Source organism: Perognathus longimembris, chromosome 6, assembly GCF_023159225.1.
Source record: "Perognathus longimembris pacificus isolate PPM17 chromosome 6, ASM2315922v1, whole genome shotgun sequence".
Taxonomy (NCBI): domain Eukaryota; kingdom Metazoa; phylum Chordata; class Mammalia; order Rodentia; family Heteromyidae; genus Perognathus; species Perognathus longimembris.
The window spans coordinates 17031908-17051827 of NC_063166.1; the positions used below are offsets into that span (position 1 = coordinate 17031908).

The 19920-nt window shown below is 38.7% G+C and overlaps 2 protein-coding genes across 2 annotated transcripts; both read left to right on the plus strand.

Moving 5' to 3' along the window:
* The first annotated feature begins 6529 nt into the window (after positions 1 to 6529).
* Positions 6530 to 7435, plus strand: LOC125353633 (putative vomeronasal receptor-like protein 4). Its single transcript, XM_048349306.1, has one exon. The coding sequence runs from the start codon at positions 6533 to 6535 to the stop codon at positions 7433 to 7435; it is 903 nt and encodes a 300-aa protein (XP_048205263.1). The 5' UTR covers positions 6530 to 6532.
* Positions 7436 to 19014: 11579 nt separating this feature from the next.
* Positions 19015 to 19920, plus strand: LOC125353635 (putative vomeronasal receptor-like protein 4). The gene has a single exon (XM_048349307.1). The coding sequence runs from the start codon at positions 19018 to 19020 to the stop codon at positions 19918 to 19920; it is 903 nt and encodes a 300-aa protein (XP_048205264.1). The 5' UTR covers positions 19015 to 19017.

The following is a 19920-nucleotide window of genomic DNA, read 5'->3' on the forward strand; positions in this document are numbered from 1 at the left end:
GATATTAGAGGATCAAGAGTGTAGTACACAGTTAAGGATAAGGAAAGTTCCAGCATAAGGAATTAAGTTATAGTTATAGCCTAAAGATCTCTGATGTGCTATTGCAAGTAAGTATACATAATAATAATGTACTGTACTTTTCATTAAGCTAGAAGAAAAATATTTTAATGTTTTCACTCTAAATAGTAAATAGTGGAAGAAATAAATGTGTTTGTCCTAATTTGAATGTTATACAATATAAAGCATGTATTCAAAGATGAAGTGGTGTCCAGTTTAAAAAGTGAGGGGTTTTTTGTGGTGATTAATTAGTTCTTCTCTTTAGAAAAAAGAAACACACAAAATCCTCACCTTTTCTGCAGGAAATGATTTTGCAACTTGAATTTTCCTTTCAGGTCAGTACAGTACTTGTATCACTTCTAGAAACAAGATGCTGTTCTCAAGTTAACTTCAGCCACATGGTCATAGTTATTTACTTTCCTTTGTATCAATGGCTAGAAAGGTTCTCCTTGGCAATAAACTGAATAATAAATAAATAGCTCATTCCAAGTATACATGACTTCTATATTCTTGAAATTTCATATGGAATAATTTTTGAAAAGGTAGGCCCAATTGTCTTTCATTTCTTAATTTATTAAAATTTCTTCCTCACTCATTTCTTTTTCATTTATCTACTTACTTAGGGATGCTGAAGATTAAAACAGGGCCTTCCTGTGCTCGCCAACATGTCTGTACTGTTAAATCTTCAAGTCCTACCAGGTTGACCATAGCTAATGGTAAAAACATTTTACTTCCTCTGGGCATAGCTAGAGCAAGGTGGCGGTAGTGCTGTTCAAGTATTTAGTTGCACATACAGCAGAGTTTCCATAACTGGCCATTCAGAATTAAAAGACTTGATAATTAAAGAGAAGTGACTTAAACTCTGTCTCAGAACTCATCTCTATGCTACTTCACCAATTGCAACTTTGAGAAGGAAAAGATAGGTCTGCATATTACAGAAACCAGTAGCAAATAGATAATAAAAACTAGACACAGAAGTTTTGCTTGTTGCTCATTTTCTCATTTCACAATCTTCTAGAAGTAAACCCTAATTAAGCCTGAGTGATCTTCTAAGTCAATTTCACATGATAATTATATAGGGAGAGGGAAAGTTGTACTTCAGGGACTGAGATTCTGCAATCGTTTTCTTCTCCCTGACAATGAGACAACTGTTGAAAAGTGAAATCATCCTTACTCTTGGTGGGAGCCAAGAGACTCACATGCTAAAGATATAAATCTGGCTTGAAAAGCCTCATCTGGGCAGAATTAACCCAGAGTTGGACTACACCACAGCTACCAAGGTAAGCAGACCTGATAATTCTTTGATTTACTCACATGTTCATGTAAACTTATCATAGAGAGATAAACATTCCTCTTTCTCTCTGATTAAACCTGAAATTTTCTGAGAAGGTATATGAGACTTATAAGTGTCATTTTTCTAATATCTGAAGGCATATGCCAACTAGAAAGATGGAGACCACCAATCCAGCAGATCTTCCTCTAAAAGTACTTGAAAACCTCTGTCTCTAATGTGGTGACATCACAGAGCTGTAGGTTGGGTTTTCCAAAAGGTCTCACATTATGTTCTTCCAGAAGTTAGGAAATGTTCATGAACCTCCAATTTTACCTGCTAGTATTATGAGGGTTCATACATTTTGTTTCTCCAGTTCTTGGTGTATGTAAGTCTTGGTTTACGTAAGTCTCTCATAGTATTCCTTTTGGAGTACAGTCATTTTTTGTTTGTTTTGTTGTTTTATTTCCTTGATACAAAATCTAATTATGTAGCCTAGGCTGGCAACAATTCATGATCTTCCTGCCTCTCAAATGCTGAGATTACAAGCATGTAGCCCCATGCTCTGTAAGTACACGCATTTTTTTTTTGTTTACTTATTTCACCATTCTTGAGTTTGAGACTCAGGCCCTTGTATTGTTAGACAAGTATTCTACCACTTGAAACACACACTCATCCAAGTACAGTCATTTTTAAGAGTTTCCAACCCCTGACTAAAGATTGGATCACTTTGGATTCCTGTTTTATTAATTGATTGCTGTACTCATTATTAAAACTTGTATCAAACATTTAGGATTATGTGTGTCTTTTAACCTTTTAAGGCATTCTTTAATCTCATATGTAAGGAGAGGAAGCACATGTTGAAAGGCCATAACAGATATTCCTATATTCGTAATTAATGCTTCCAGGTAAAGCCTGCATATACAGCTATCATGACATAGCTATGCAGACAAGAACTGGAGAGCTCTAAAGCAAGCATTTAATAATTAGCAGAAGGTAGAGGTAGCCAGGTTCCAATGGCTCACGACTGTAAGACTGTAATCATAGGTACTCAGGAGGCTGAGATCTGAAGGTTGCATTTCAAAGCTTGTCCTTTACAGGAAAGTCAGTGAGACTCGTATCTCCAATAAATTTCCGATTAGTCCAAAGCATAACTGTGGTTCAAGGATTCATAGCCCTGCACAAAACCCCTCAGAGACAGCTCCCAAGACCTGAGTTTGAGCCCCACGACCAGCACACACATACAGAGAGAGAGAGAGAGAGAGGGGGGGGGGTTGTAGAATTGCATTAGAAGCATACAGAGTATATGCACATCCTAGGGATTGGATCAAACTTCTACGTTTCTTTTATTGAGGAAAAACTGTCCATAGTTTAACTTAAGTTTTTAAGAGAAGTACAAGATTGAAACTCTTGCATATGAAAGTAAAATCCTATCCAGACCTGAAGCCTAGAAATCACCTTGGACTAAAGAAAGATCACAGTAACCTCATTGTTAATTAAGCTGAAGGAAAAAGAAACTAGTAAAACAGGCTGAAAATTTACCTAAAATCATCGCTTCTCCCCCAAAATATACAGCAGTTGAAAATGCCATCATGTCTCCCCTTTTGAAAGATCTCATTTCATATCAATGATGTCCCAATCTATTTTCCTCCAGGAAACTATTATTGCCAATTCCTACTTCACACTTCATAAACTTCCCTCATCTCAACACAGAACCTAACACCTAATCATTCTCTTCCCAATCTGCTTTTAAAAGCACCAATATGTGTATAACTGAAGTTTCCCTCAAAGGCCCCTGAGATAGCTGTTAGTATTCAGGTCTCTCCCCACATTTCCTAGGAAATATTCCAAGTTTCCTCTACAGCACCATCTCTGACTGCAACCAATTAACTATCTCTGTTTCATACCAGAGTCATCTTCCTCAGGATCTTGCATTGATTCAGGCCTAGTTGTTGTAAATTAACTGATAAGACTACCCACTGTGACTTCATATTGTGGCCTAGAATATGCCATCTTAAATTACAGAATCAATTGAGTTTCAAATATATATCAGAAATATTAAGATTAGGCAACAAAGTTATGAAAATTGAAGGCAAAAGCCAAACTTGGAAATGGTTGTTCTTCAAAAGGAAACATAGAGGGGAGAGTGAACAGAATTTGAGATGATATAGAAGCTGACATGTGGCTATAAAGTAAGAGCTAGCTAGGCACTAGTAGCTCACAATTGTAATGCTTGCTATTCAGGAGGTAGATAATCTGAAAATCACAGTTCAAAACGAGCCTGGGCAGGAAAGTCCATGAGACTCATCTCCGATTACCTACCAGAAAACCAGAAGTGGAGCCTTGGATCAATGTGGTAGAGTGTTGTTAAGCAAAAAGGCTCAGGGACAGTGTCCAAGCTCTGAATTCAAGCCTTATGACTGACAAATTTAAAAAAAGTAATAGCTAAAATTAAAGAGTGGAAGTAAGACTTTTTTGGGGGGGGGCGGGGAATGCAGGGAAGGCAAACAGATCACATATGACCACAGGGCATGATAGAGTATGACAGAAATAAAAGAGCAAAAATTCTAGTGGCAACATTTTTTGTATGAATTAAATCAGTTGCCTGAATTGTACCATCCTGGCATTGAATGTGGATGGGATATACTAGGATTTTAGTAGGAAGACTGGTTTTGCTACTGTGGAGGTAAAAAAAAAAATGAGTACAGAGTTTATATTTTTTAAGTCCTCAGATGGCATTCGACAATGTATAAAATAACCCAAGAAGCTGGGTACTGGTGGTTCATGCCTGCAATCCTAGCTACTCAAGAGGCAGAGAGTTGAGGACTGTGGTTCAAAGCCATCCTGGGCAGAAAAGATTGTGAGACTCTAATCTCCAATAAACTACTCAGAAAAAGCTGGAAGCTGTGCTGTGGCTCAAGTGGTAGAAAACTACTAGCCTTGAGTACAAAGAGGCTCAGGGACAGTGACCAGGACCAGCAAATAAATGAATGAATATGCATTCATTTGGAATGATATATAAGGTTTCATTTTAATCAAGTCGGAAGCAATGGCACAATAAAGGAGCTAAAAATGGTGTGCAACATATTTAATTTGATGTTATAACACCAACCAGAAACCTATGTTTCTTGGTCTGGGAGGGCAGCCTTGTGCAGAAATGCAACACATGCACATGTACACTGTGACACAAGCAGTTCTTTTAATACAGGCCAAGGAGCATGGAGACAGTGAGGCCCAATAACACTTAAAAGTCATATTCTCTACACCACATACCAGTCTTTGTGCATTTTCCTTCAATCAAGTGGAATTTTTGCTTAAGCTTGTATCCTATTTCAGGTGTTGTTTAGCCTTTTCAAGATGCAGTATTCTTGGCTTCTTTATGATGATTTCATTTATTTTGAATTCCCATTAACATAGTCCAAAATATAACAATCTATAACTACAGAGATTTGAAGGGGTGGACAGACATCAGCATACATAATAACACTAGCAATTACTTTTAGAAAATGATTCTTTAATACTTACTTCTCACTAATATAAGCACTATACCTCAGCTCATTGAATCCACACAGTTCACCGGTATGGTACAAATGAGTGGAACTGAGACAAGCGATCTAACATGTTCAACTCACACATATGTGCTCTAGAGTGGCTGTTTGCAAGGCTTCTTCTTAGAAATCCTGAACTTTATAATTTTCAAGTTCAGTGATTTTGCTTAGGCATACCTATGCTCTACCTCCACCACAAATTGCATCAAAAATTGCTATATGAGTCACAAATACTGCATTTTGGTTATCCTTACAAAAGTAGAAGAACCCTATCTAATCTTGTTAAAACAAAAACACAAATGTTTCTTGCAAATACCTCCCATAGTGTATAGCTTTTCAATTCAGAAACAACACTCCTTTGAGAACATGGGACATGTTCCTTAGCCCGAAGTATGTTCATAGTATCTCCCCCAAAGACAGGTAAATCTGGAAAGAAAACCTAACCACAAGTAAATCAATAGAGAGATATGGCAAGTGAAAAGTAAGAGTGATTTAAAAGTAATCTCTTTAAAGATAGCCTACATCATGCACAGTATGATCCAGTAGCATTTCTGGGGCATTTCTGATATTGAAAAAGAATTGGATTGCACAAGCTTTAAAACACAGAGCTACTGTCTTCTTTCAGATGGAGTCCACAGGACAGCAGCTACAGAAATAAACTGTTTTGCTGACATTTTGTGAAGGGAGAAGCTCTCAGGATAAATGGATAGTATGAACAAGGTAACAGAGAAAATCATTCATTTCAGTGAATCCACCATGTAGAATAACGGGAATATACAGGGTTAGTATGACCTTGAGGCAAGGATGCCAGACCCTTGTACTCCCCGGCTAAATTACTTGTGTATCTTGCACAGTTAAGATCTATGCACAGTTGTGGGAGTTGAGTTTATCATGTGACCCTCCCCAAGGAAGTTATCCCAATTGGTCTAAAACAATTTTTAGAGAATAATACAGTCCAGTATTAGCTGTATTCTCATCAGAGAAATGAGTTTTTTAGGGTGATAATGAGAATCCCAGTTGTGGCTGGGGATATGGCCTAGTGGCAAGAGTGCTTGCCTTGTATACATGAGCCCTAGGTTCAATTCCCTAGCACCACATATACAGAAAACACTCAGAAATGGCGCTGTGGCTCAAGTGGCAGAGTGCTAGCCTTGAGCAAAAATAAGCCAGGGACAGTGCTCAGGCACTGAGTTTAAGGCCCAGGACTGGCAAAAAGAAAAAAAAAAAAGAGAAAACCAGTGGAGCCTCAGTACAATACAAGAGGGTTTATGATCTGTAAATAATAAAAAGGAAGGACTCATCTGGACATTTGTAAAGGTAAGTGAGTATATGACCATGGAATTTATTTCCAAACTGTGTTTATCATCACTTCTATGTTAGAGAATGCAAATGAAGGAGTAAAAAAAAAAAGGCAAACATAAGATCTAAGAAATACACACACACACACACACACACACACACACACACACACTTTAAAAATTGTTCTTTTAGAAAATAAAGGCTTAATTTCCTAGAAGCAACCAACTCATTTATTGGCAGAACAAGAAAAAAATTGTTCTTTTCCCTATTAATAAACAGAAATATATCCTCTGAAATTTGTCATTAATGTTTATGTTTGTTAAAATGAATTTCCTAGTTCTGAGTATGAAGCCTGAAGATGATTTGGAGTAAAGTCATCCAGGAAATAATGTTCTTTTCTCTTACCGGACCTGGAATTGTGGGGAACATCTTTATCTTTGTGTTACATGTATGTACTTTTGTCATGGGTCCTGACAAAAAACCTGTAAATCTTATCCTCATCCACTTGGCTTTTTCAAATATGATCATTATTTGTAGCATAGGCATAAGAGAAATAGCAATCATTGCTTATTTCAGAAATTTCCTAGATGATTATAGTTGTAAAACTGTGATTTATCTGAGGAGGATGGCCCGAGGCCTTTCCATCTGCACCACCTGTCTCCTCAGCATGGTCCAGGCCATCACCATCAGTCCCAGAAGCAACCTGTGGAGAAAGCTCAAACCACAGACTGCATGGCAAGTTCTTCCCTATCTCCTCCTCTTTTGGATCATCAATTCTCTGATCAGCTCAAACCTGCTATACTATATCACAGCAGTCAGTAGCATGAATGGATCTGGAACTGAAATACATACGGTCAATTGTTATATGCTACCATCTAGACAAGAGGTTAGATGGCTTTTCCTCTTCCTTATGGCTCTTCGGGATGTGATCTTTCAGAGTCTCATGGGCTGGAGCAGTGGGCACATGGCTTTCCATCTGTATAAACATCACAAGCAAGTCCTCTATCTTCACAGATCCAGGATTGCAAACAATTCCAGCCCAGAAATCAGAGCTACTCTAAGTACCCTCAATCTCATGATCTGTTTCCTTGTCTTTTATTGGGCAGATTTCATGTTCTCTGTCTACACGGGTTCTACCTTGAGACATGATTTCATGAAACTAAACATTAAAACATTTCTAGAACTTGGATATGCTGTTCTCAGCCCCTTGGTCCTGATCAGCCGGGACGTCAATATTGCTAAATCCGGGAGGGCTCACTGAGGACAGATATCTATACTTCTACAGACATCTTCCCTAAATTCAAGATGCATTCATTAGGAATTTTGATACCTTGTTGTTTTATTATTTCAGAACATTAAACTATTGAAGGGTTATAGCAACAGATAAGCCTGTTCTCTCATCAATCATTTCTTAAGCAATCTGAGTCTGGTTATTGTAGGAATTGGAAAAATAAAAATCTTGCCTGTCTCCAATTCTACCATCCTTATCATGTGGTTCCTAGCTTGTTGCTTGCACTGAGAAAAAAATATTAGAAACACACTTTCCAATTAATAGCATTTTATTGTCTCCTTAAACCAGAACATTTTTTAGCTTGTAAATAACAGGAATTTACTTTTCATTGTTCTGTAACATAAGAAATTGACAAGGTGCTGGCAGATTACACATCTAGTAAGGGAAATTTCTGGTTTATTGAATTATAAAGGTGATGTACTGGCACTGGGAATGTGGCCTAGTAATAGAGTGCATGAATCCCTGGGTTCCATTCCTCAGAACCACATACACAGAAAAATCCAGAAGTGCCACTGTGGGCAAGTGGTACAGTGCTAGCCTTGAGCAAAAGGAAGCCAGGGACAATGCTCAGGTCCTGACTTCAAGCCCCAGGACTGGAAAAAAATTAATTAATTTTAAAAAGAGGTGATTTGCCAAGATCCAGTTACCATTACATCAGTCAGGTAACAACTGCATTTCTTTGTGGACACTGTCACACTTTCTATCTCTCTCTCCCAGTTTTACCCTCCCATTCCCACCCATACTGTATACTAAGTACCAGGGGTACATTTGTTCACTCTTTGTCCCTTCATTTCTGTAACACCTTACCCTTCCAAAGACAGATTTTTAAAAAGACAATAAAAAGAAAACAAAAACAGGAACAAACAGAAAGCCTCTTGTTTCCATATCCTGAAGTTCATTTTGATAAATACTACTTTATATGATCAGATAAACATAGGCATTGTCCCTTTGTGTTCCTCCCTTACAAGCATCTTCCCTTGGTCTCACTGGGAATGAATGCTTAGCATCTTCTATAACTTGTCACCCAAAACCCCTTCATGTAGGGTTCACCAAAGTCCTTGCTTTCTGCTGACTCCCATACCCACTTAACAAATGGGTTTAAAAGCTGAGGAACACAAGGGAAAAAGGATTCCAAGATGGCAGATTGGAAACACAGAATTTGGGTGTCTCTAGAAATTTTACATCAATTAGGAAACAAAACACCAGTTTCATAACTCAGGGACAGCCATCTGATATGGAAAAGCAAGGAAGGGCAACAAGAAAATTTAGATGAAATCCAGAAATACTGAACCTTAGATTTATAAAACAAACAACCCTGAAGAACACTGGGCAGCATGACAGTGTAGCAGGAGAATCCAGCTAGGCAACCAGCAGTGGCTCACCCCTGTAATCCTAGCTATTCAAGAGGCTGAGATCTGACGATCATGGTTCAAATTCAGCCTTGGCAGGAAAGTTTCTGAGACCCTTATCTCCAATTAACCACCAGAAAATGGGAAGAGGAGCTGTGGCTTAAGTGGTAGAGTACTAGCTTTGAGCTGAAGAGCTCAGGAATGGCGCCCAGCCCCAAAATGCAAGCCGCATAACAGACCAAAAAAAGTGGGGATAGGGGAAGGGATGGGGAGGGATTTAGAAGCAAAGGCTAAAAGGAAAGCTTGGGAAAATCCACAAGCATGCAGCAGACATCAGTTTACAAATATAAATTTTAAAACACATTATCAACAACTCAGATCATGATAACAAGACTGCTAGGAGTTCTTAGCTTATTGATTGATAAGATGGAGGGAAGTTATTTCAGGAGCAATCTTACCCAAACCCCCTTGCTGGGGACACATTGGACATTTTCGTATGTCCAAATTTCAAAGACTTACCACTAACTAAGCTCAAGATAACCAGAAAAATGATTTCAGATCCAGGATACTGGTTATAACTTGGCCTCAGATTCCACAACATAACTTACTTAATGGGAAGTATGAGCTGAGAGCTGAGCTGCAGGCAGAATTGAAGACAAAAACACCAACATATTGCAGTAATACAAACTCTGAACAAACGCGAAAGGATGGTTATCTGTGAATAGAAGCCAGGATTTTAAGACAAAGAACTGGGGAGCTAGAGCACTGAGAATCAATCAGATCTCATGCCTTGACAGCTAACAGAAACAGCTTTGGTTTGAAAAAGCAGCTTTGAAGTGCTTTGTACACTTACAGGTGGCCAGAGAAATTGATGGATAAAAGTTGCTTCTCAGGGATTTCTGCAAGGAAGCAACCAACCTGGGGGATCCCAGGATCAATTGGCAGCTCCTTAACACCTGCAGCAACCCCTATATATCCCATTCCCTGCCTGCAGTAGCACTTTCACTGACTCCAAGTAATCATTATTTTGAATCCAACCTAGTTAAAAAGACAGGGCAGGGCTCATAGGGGTTAAAAAATGTTTCCACTGTAAATGAAAAAATAACCTGTATAAGTAAGATGGTTCTCATCCTTGATTCTAAGTAGGGAAATCCAGAGACATAGAGATATATGATGATATGATATGAAGCATTATATGATGTGGTATGATATAATATAAACACAAATAGGAAAAACAACTAACAATTTGGTGCAACAAGGAGCATTTCAATATCACTTTTGTTAAAGCATTTTGTTATAAAACTAGTAACTTTTTTCTAGTGTTGGCATCTGTGTTCCTATGAACACGTAATTTCATTGTTTCTATTTTTATTTTCTTTTGTCTTATTTGTTTGTATTGGGAGGGTAAGTAGAGGGAACCTAGAGGTGGAACAAGAGTGAACAAATACAACATTGGTACTCACTAGACACTAAGTGGAAAAACTAGGAGATAGCTATGTCCATTAGAAACAATGATATTGTGCCATTAGTAAGGAAATGGAAAGATTGGAATTATATTTAAATATTTATACGAAATGAAATAAACCAGACCCAGAGAAACAAAGGTTGCAGGGTTTTCCTCATTTGTGGGAGCTAGAATGTGCCTATAAATTTAGAAGTACAAATAGAAACTGGAACCCAATTAGTTATAAATGAACTAACTGAAGTATAATAGACTCTATGGAGAACACAAAAGGCATAATTCTTTAGAAAGACTAAGCCATAGTCCAACAAAATAACTACCAGGTAATAGGTACTTACATGGGGTGGACAAGCAAAGAGGGAGGAAGAATGAATGAGGAACATGAGTAGAATACAGGCAAGAATATATTGCAGACCTGAGAAAATTAGGGAAGGGGTGGGCTAAAGGGGGGTGAAGATATTGAAGGACTAATACAGATCATCATACATTGTACACATAATTGCTTTTTGAAATGGAAAAAAATGCAGTACATAACCTAAAAGTGAAGAAAACTGAGTGAAGGGGTGAGGTGAAAGGGGCAGATAAGAATGTTCAAAGGGGTGACATTAGGCAAGAGGCCCTGTATTCATTAACTGCTCTGTTGAATAGCAACTCCTTTGTACAACTACTTAATGAAAATAAAAATATGTTGAGAAGGAAAGAGAAAGAAGAAAAGACAAAGTAAACCAAATTACAAATTTAACTGGAATCATTGTTTCCTCCAGCAGTTATCACATGCCATCATGACCCCTTGAATGATCTACAAATCAGTGATGCCACAAACTTCTCTACTACTTGAAGGTATTCCTGAAGATTCTTCATCTCATGACAACAAGTAACAACTAATTCTGTTCTCCTGATCCACCTTGATATATCTCATCACATTCAGAATTGATCCAAGCTTCCTTTCAGAGACCCCCTGACAGCACTCAATGGAACTCAGATCTCTTCTTAAAGACTCTCCTAGGTAACATTACAGGATTCCTCTGGGACATTCTCCTTGACTGCAGCCAGTTGGTGATACAAACATATTTCACACGAAGACTTGTTTCTGGATATCTTTGGCTGATTATGTTTGATCACTGGAATTTATAGCAAAAGCCTAAGCCTTCAGGATAACAACTGAAAAAAAATCACTGAATATTTGTTTAAAAATCAGTGAAGCATGGAAATTACAGATTTCACTTGAAGTTTAAATAAACTACAATTCCAGAAACATTGAAGTACATGCATCAAAGACATAAAACTTAGGTAAAAAAAAAACCATAAAACCGGAAATTAGCATGCTGATCAAAATGTGAGATCGGGCTGGGGACATAGCCTAGTGGCAAGAGTGACTGCCTCGGATACACGAGGCCCTAGGTTCGATTCGCCAGCACCACATATACAGAAAACGGCCAGAAGCGGCGCTGTGGCTCAAGTGGCAGAGTGCTAGCCTTGAGCAAAAAGAAGCCAGGGACAGTGCTCAGGCCCTGAGTCCAAGGCCCAGGACTGGCAAAAAAAAAAAAAAAAAAAAAATGTGAGATCAAGTAGAATATTGAAAACCATAAAAGAATGCTCAACAAATATAAGACACAGTGGATGACAAGCACTTGTGACTCGCTCTTATAATCTTAGCTACTCAGAAGGCTAAGATCTGAGGGGCAGAGTTAAGAGCCAGCCCTGGCAGGGTCAAAAAAATCTGCATGTCTCTTCCACCTTTCAAAAGGTTCAAACCCAGGTTTGTTTGGCATATCTTTCCTTTCTTGGTCCTCTTTTGGATAGTCAACTCCAGTTATAGCCCTACAAACACATCACAACTTAGTCAAAGTGACCACTATTGCTTTTTTATACAGGGAAATGAGAAAGGAAACAAAATTCCTGTCACTTTCATGGCTCTGAGAGATGTTGTGTTTCAGAGTATCATGGGTTCAGCCAGTGGCTACATGGTATTTCTTCTTCACAAACACCACCTATGTGTTCTCTACCTTCAGAACTCCACGCTTCTGTGCAAAACTCCTCCTGAAATAAAAGCTGCTAAACGTGTTCTTCTTCTGATGCTTTGTTTTCTTTTCTTTCACTGGACAGATAGCTTTATTTCTTTCTATTACATTTTCTCCTTAGAGAATTATTCCATCATTCTACATGTTCAGGAAGTTTTTACCATTATGCAATTTTCAGCCCCTTTGTGCTGATTCACAGAGATGGACATCTGTCTGACTGCTGTTATATTCGCTTGAACAGAAAGACATTGAGAGTATTTCTATTTTATTCCTGTTTGAGTAAGTCTGAAAGAATCCCAGTTCTGTTATGCTATGTATAAAACCAAAGTCACAATGAATTAATCAAACATGTAATATTTTATTTTTAACTAACAATTCTCTTGTCAGAAATCATTTGCAACTAGTGTGCAGCAGAGATAACATTTTCCACTGCCACCCTCCAGAAGTGGTTTGAATTCTACTAGTTGTGAGCATGCTCTTTCACTACCACTGTTCCAAAAGTAGATAACTACTTTATGTAAACGTTATGTAAATTACTAATGTCTCATCTAATTTATAAGATGGTCAGAAAAAATACTCTTGTGAACTGAAAGGTAATTTGCACGAGATTAGTGGAAACCGTGGACTTCTTTTTGCTCTCTAGGAATTGAGAATGATATTGCAGAAAGTTTCAAAGCTTAAGATTCCTTCTTACTGAATTAAGAATAATGCTATGCACAGAGGTCATTCTTGAATTGTCATAGTCTTAAAAAGAAGTATAAGTCCTAGTAACTTGTGCACTTATCTTCATGGCTGATGTAAGCATAAAATTGTTTTTCTCATTTTGTTGTGTGTTTGTTGTCATAGGTCTGGGGCTTCAATTGAGGACCTTTAGACCAGGCCCTGAGCTGTTTTGCTCAAGGCTAGCTAGCACTCTACCACTTCAGCCATGCCTACACATGTGGCTTCTATATTTTTTGGCAGGGCTGGGGAGAAGGGGTTCATTGGAGTTAAGAGCTTCATAGATTTCCTGTCTAGGCTGGCTTCAAACTGCAATCCTTAGGTCTTAGCCTCCTCAGTAGCTAGCATTACAGATGTCAGACACTTGGTACCAGGCACTGAAACTATTTTATTTAAACACTTGCAAAATTAAAGGATTTATTTTATAGTGTAAGAAAATTAGGAATATATCTATTCTTTTTGCCTAGGATTTCCATTTTGAAGACCTGAGTCTACAGTTGTATTTTCTCTTTGAGAATAACAATAGGAAAATATTTGACAATACAGTGGTCATTATTTCTTAAAGACCGTTTCAGTACTAGCACAATGAAACAACAATGCAAGACTAATTCAGAATTTCGTGGGTGTGTGTGGGGGGGGGTGTGGCTCTAGATCAAGTCCAGGGCCTCCTACCTGTTAGGCAAGTGCTTCCACTGTGAGCCATAGATCCACCATCATCATGCTATGTAAATAAGGAATCTCTGGAGAACCTATAGACTTTGAGAAAATCACAGTAAGAGTGGAGAAACTGATTATTTTCCAAGTGGTCAATGTTTTTGATAAATAACAAATAAATTATGTTTAAAAACAAATTGTTTCTAGCTATCATTACTTACTGCCCGGGTACTTCCCACAAAGCCCAACAAAATAATCTGGCTCTACATTTATTCAATGGGGAATTTTGATCTTTGTCTCTTATACTGCAATCATCCCACACAGAGATATGTGGCTCTAGCAATCAGATATGTCATGACGTTATTTTGAAAAATAATGACAGTGTACTCATTGTAGAAGCTAAGAGGACAAAAATCAAACAAAATTAAAACAGAATCAGACCTCATTATAAAAAGAATTTATGCATCTTTTTATTTTAGCAGTACTGGGAATTAAACTTGTGTCAAGCTGACACTTTGCCACTTGAACTATGCCTTTCGTCCCTTTTTACATTGGTAATTTTCAAGAGAGGGTCTTACTTTATGCCAGGCTGGCCTGGGCAGTGGCACTGACAACTGATCCTGGGTAGTTATGCTTCCCTGTGTTGCCCAGGATGGCAAATGTGCCTCACTGTGTAGTTTTCCTGGATCTGGGCTAATAGGCTCACACCACTACATCACTGCACACAGGCTGGGTTAACATGAAGTCCCACAAACTTTTCCAAGCCAGATTCAAACTTCAATGCTCCAATCTCAATTACAATGCTCAAATCATACATGAGATTTGAAGAGCACAATGGCTAAAAATATTTTAAATTTGGTGATGTGAACTTTTTGAACAAGTTAAGACTTAAAGGCCCAACTCCAAATTCCAACAGTAACGTGGTGCCAGACAAACTCTTATTCACTTTCTCTTCAATATAAGTAACCACATGAATCAAAATGTTTGCAAGCAAATCTTCAAGGCTGTTTTAAGTGGTAGATACTCTGTGGATGTGGATGAGGTAGTGGTGTGTTTCATTTTCTGATGCTGAAATAGCTTCCAAAAGGAGGCAGTAGAAGAAGTAGGCCCGTGGCATATTTAGGTAATGGACAGGACTGTTGATGTACATATTTAGATGCTTTTGTGATATTCTCTTTTGTTTTGAGTGTTTTTATATTGCAATAGTAAAATATTTAAAGTATTTCACTTTCAGATTTTGGTATATTAGCAAATATTATACAATTCATGTAAACAATATGATGTTTTAATACATTCATTACAACCATTAGTAATCAAATTATCTATGACTTCACATAGGTACCTTTTTAGAGGGGATGCTTAAATATAGTTTATTAATACAAAGCCTCAAATATTTTTAACATTTACAACATTTATTGTGTATGAGTATTATGCATGCATATAAAATAATTTGTCATATACAGAGATAACCTTTGTAGAACCTTTGCACTAGAGATAAATAACATTACCAAAAGTTTTGGTTCTTTCAAGCCTCAAATATTTGATATGAGATATACACATTGAAATTTATTTCATGCTTTTTATGGAAGCTTGTACTCTTTAACTGAAATCCTTTCTTCTTCCTTCCAGCCTCTGAAATGACAATTCTGCAAATGTGTGCTTTCTATTCCACATGCAAGTGTTATCACGGTTTTGGTGGTTAATTAGAGATAACAGTTTCACCAACTACAGGTGTGAGCTCCATTCTAAGAAGAGTGAAAGAATATTTTGAAAATGTTCAGTAAGAAACTACTACGAATCCTTAGATGTTTCTTTTGAAATTAGTTCCTGGTTTTGGTAAAATAGAAATGAGAAGAATATAATAAAGTCAGCTGGGTGCTGGTGGCTCATGCCTACCTACCTACTCAGGAAGCTGAGATCTAAGACTGGCAGTTCGAAGCCAACCTGCACAGACTCTCATATCCAATAAACTGCTCAGAAAAGGCCATAAGTAGTTCTGTGGGTCAAGTGGTGAGCCCTAGCTTTGAGTACAAGAAGCTCAGAGACAGTATGCAGGCCCTGAGTTCAAGCCCTAAAACTAGGAAAAAAAGAAATAAAGAAAGAATATAACAAAGTCAAAGAAACCTGAACCCTTTGGGAAACCATTCATCATTACAGTGCCTCATTATTACACATTCACAATTTAATTAGACTCAGCAAGTTTCTGGGCACTGCTAATTACAGAGCAGCAGGGGGAGGGCAGAGTTATGCCTCAGAGATAGAGATTTATAGAAGGCGCCTTCTCCCTTCATGAAGCAGAAGTGCATCGTGCCAATAGTGAGGGTTGACTCTGAGCATGGAGACTTAGAGAAAGACCAACAGGACCTGGCTGATGCTATTTGATCAGAACACCTACCCTGAGCCAGCTACAGAGACTACGCAGGTGAGTGCTCCTCCCAGGGAGGATTGGAGCTGCCTTTGACTTTGGAAGGAAAGCTGCTCAGGCAGTGCTGCTCAGGAGCTGCCTGGGGAAATGTCTGAGTTAAATATCTGAGCTCCTTTGTCACTCAGGGAAGCAGAAGGTGTCAGGACCCCGGTAAAAAGACTGCCTATCACTTCCCAACTGCCACCGCTAACAGAGGACCATGAGGGAGCCTCTGTGCAGCAGGGTGTATGATGCATGCTATCGAAATCAGCTCTTTCATCCCAGCACAGGGAGGTAATCATGACCTTGGTCTGGATGGAACGTCATCCTGGATGTGAGGAAGCACTTTTCTCAGCGTTCTCCCTGAAGCCTTAGTGTACTTTTCCGTCTCAATACTGAGGGAGTTTTTATTGAAGTTTGCATTTATTTCTTGTATCCTTAAGTGTTTTCAGGATGTCACATTCTTACTCTTTTTATTTTATTTATTCCATTTTTAATGACTAGAACTAAAATATGACAAATGTTGTAACTACAGATAACTGTAGAGGGCTGGGATGTAGTGGCAAAGTGCTTGCCTAGCAAGTGTAACGTCCTGGGCTCAAGCCCCAGTACCAAAGAAAAAAGAAAAGACAGGTAACTGTAAAAAAAAAAAAAAAACAACATATCAGGACACTTTCTTGTGCTGGGTGAGGGGGTTGGCAAGTGTATTTAATATTGCCAGGCACTGACCTAAGCACTTGAAAGCGCATCCGCGGAATGGAGGACACCAAGAAACGTTCTCATGCAAAAGCAAAGGGTTTATTCGAGCAGGCTCGGGCTCACAGCATGACCATAAACCAGTCAGCAACTGAAAGCCCGAGCTTTTCTGAGGGAGACCTTATATAGGACTCTATTATCCCTTAGGGTAAAGCCCGAGCATTTGTAACCAAAAGATTTAAAGCAACACATCGCAGGCAGCCAATCATTTTACACTGAGTCACATACGTTTACCAATCATTTTAAGGAATCCTAATTTGGGCTGGTAAGGGACACGTGCCAAGCTGCATGTGCTCACAGATTCTTGGAATGGGGAAGTGACCTTTTGGATACAATTTCCCGGAACAGGGCTGGTGCCTTTTGTTTGTTCCCTTTAAGGTGGAGTTGGGTGACTGCTTGCAGGCTGCATAGTTCAGATACCAGTAGATGACAGGATGGGGGTTTGTCCTTTTGTCCTGGAGGGAGAGGGGCTTGGGTAACTTCCTACTCAAGGGGGCTCGTATAGCCTCTTTCACACTATGTATCTCAACTTATTGAATACCCAGATTCTACTTGTAAACTGCAAAGCATCATTCTTAGTTTATAGATGACAACACTGAGTCTTAGACCAAGTTAGATATTCAGAGTCATGATTATAGGAATCAGGAAAGGCAAGACCTAAACTTCAGAGTGGCTGTCTGCAATCTTGTTCTTGTGACCCTTGAAGTTTATGCTTCTCAAGTTTAACACTACAAAATCTGGAATTCCTATCCACATGCACTCCTGCTGCAAAAAAACTCTGAGTGGGCTAAATTCACACACACAGAATTTTTAAAAATATTTTATTGGGGCAAAAGGGAGACAAAAAAGGTTGCCAGGAGAAATGGAGAGTAAGAACAGGAGATGAGGTCAGGAAAACAACAGAGCTTCAAATTGATCTCACTAGTGTGGAAGATTGTGAGGACCAATTTTACTACAGAGTTAGTCCCACCTTTCGGCTGGACTTTCCACAACTCTACCAAGGCTGCTTATAACCAAGATCTATAGTCCATTTAATCAAATACAGGTGGGTTTTCTGAAAAGCTCAAATTCTTTAATATTCTCAATATCCATTTGAGGAATGCATGTGTATTGGGTAGTAAAGGGAGTCTGGGGATGTTACCAATAAACTCCACTAAAATGAGAGAAATGATTCAATGTGCTAGTGAAAAAGGTAGAAGGCATCTTGTGGAGGCACAGGTAACTGCAACAAAGACAGAACACAGGGGACAAGGGTTCTGTGAGAAGAAGACACGTGCTTTATTTTGGGGGAGTGAGGGTTATATAGGGTTAGAGACCAATTCATAAATCCAAGAGCAAAACAGAAGGATTCACCACTCCATTCATACCATGAATATTATTGTAACAAAAGATCAGATTAGCAAAGGTAAAGCTCTAATTAGCTTCCACAGAGCTCAATTGCCTTGACAAAAGAATTCCCTAATACTGTGAAAGCCCTTCTCCAGAGTAGTTGTGCAGACAATACAACCCATAAAAGCCCTTCTCCAGAGTAGTTGGGCAGACAATACAACCAGGGGACTTTCTATTCAGGGAAGGAGAATCTCATGACAAAAGTGGCCTTTGGCCAACAAACAGAGGAAATCCCTTAGTGGGAGTTTTCCCCCACTGGCCCTTTGGTGTTCCAGGAAAAGGCATTGGAATTTCGTGCTGAGGCTAAGTTTCTCCACTGGTCAGCATCTAAACAAATACTTGGGAGGATGGCTTTGAAGTTGACAAAATGATGTCTTTTGTTCAGCTTTTGTCTGGGAAGAAAACAGTCATGTATTTTAGAGATGAAGTATTCCAAAAAAGTTCTCTGAGCTAGATGTAATGGGTCATGCCTGCAAGAGACAAAGGCAGGAGAATCACAAGTTAGAAGCCAGCCTCAAGTCCAGCCCAGACTACGTAGTAAAACTTGATTTCAAAAAAGTAAATAAATCTCTTAGAAATGCAGGTGGACGCATTATTTTAGGATATATATCTACCTTTGCTTATTATATCCATGCCAGAAGAAGCAACACAGAGAGAAAAAGGGCAAAGAATGAATGACCTGCTAAACACAACCATATTTGCTTAAGTATTTCAGAAACTAATCTTCTCATTATTCATTAGAACAAAATTACTTGTGTTTTTCAATTTTTTTTTAGTTTTGTAAATGAAGTCAGAAGATGATTTGGAATAACATCATTCAAAGAATAATTTTCTTTTTGCTTAATGTCCCGGGCGTTGTAGGGAACATCCTTGTATTTGTGCGACATGTGTATGCTTTTCTCACAGGTCCTGACAAAAAGCCCATAGATCTTATCATCATCCACTTAATGTTTTCAAATGCAGTCATTATCTGCACCTTAGGTCTCAGAGATATAGCCACAGTTTTTGATTTCAGAAACTTTGTAGATAATGTTGGTTGTAAACTTTTGATTTACCTGGTAAGAGTGGCCCGAGGCCTTTCCATCTGCACCACCTGTCTCCTCAGCATGATCCAGGCCATCACCATCAGTCCCAGAACCACATTGTGGAGAAAGCTCAAACCACAGACTGCATGGCAAGTTCTTCCCTATCTCCTCCTCTTTTGGATCATCAATTCTCTGATCAGCTCAAACCTGCTACACTACATCACAGCAGTCAATACCCTGAATGGATCTGGAACTGAAATGTATATTGGCTATTGTTATATGTTACCATCTAGACAAGAGATTAGGTGGTTTTTCCTCTCCCTTATGGCTCTTCGGGATGTGATCTTTCAGAGTCTCATGGGCTGGAGCAGTGGTTACATGGCTTTCCATCTGTATAAACATCACAAGCGAGTCCTCTATCTTCATAGCTCCAGGTTTGCAAACAATTCCAGCCCAGAAATCAGAGCTACTCTAAGTACTCTCAATCTCATGACCTGTTTCCTTGTCTTTTATTGGGCAGATTTCATGTTCTCTGTCTACACAGGTTCTACCTTGAGAGATGATCTCATAACACTAAACATTAAAACTTTTCTAGATCTTGGATATGCTGTTCTTAGTCCCCTGGTCCTGATCAACCGTGATGTCCGTATTGCTAAATTCTGGAGGGCTCACTAA

Bases quoted from the DNA above. Each gene is read 5' to 3' on its own strand.
- LOC125353633 (XM_048349306.1), top strand. From the start codon at position 6,533: ATGATTTGGAGTAAAGTCATCCAGGAAATAATGTTCTTTTCTCTTACC.
- LOC125353635 (XM_048349307.1), top strand. From the start codon at position 19,018: ATGATTTGGAATAACATCATTCAAAGAATAATTTTCTTTTTGCTTAAT.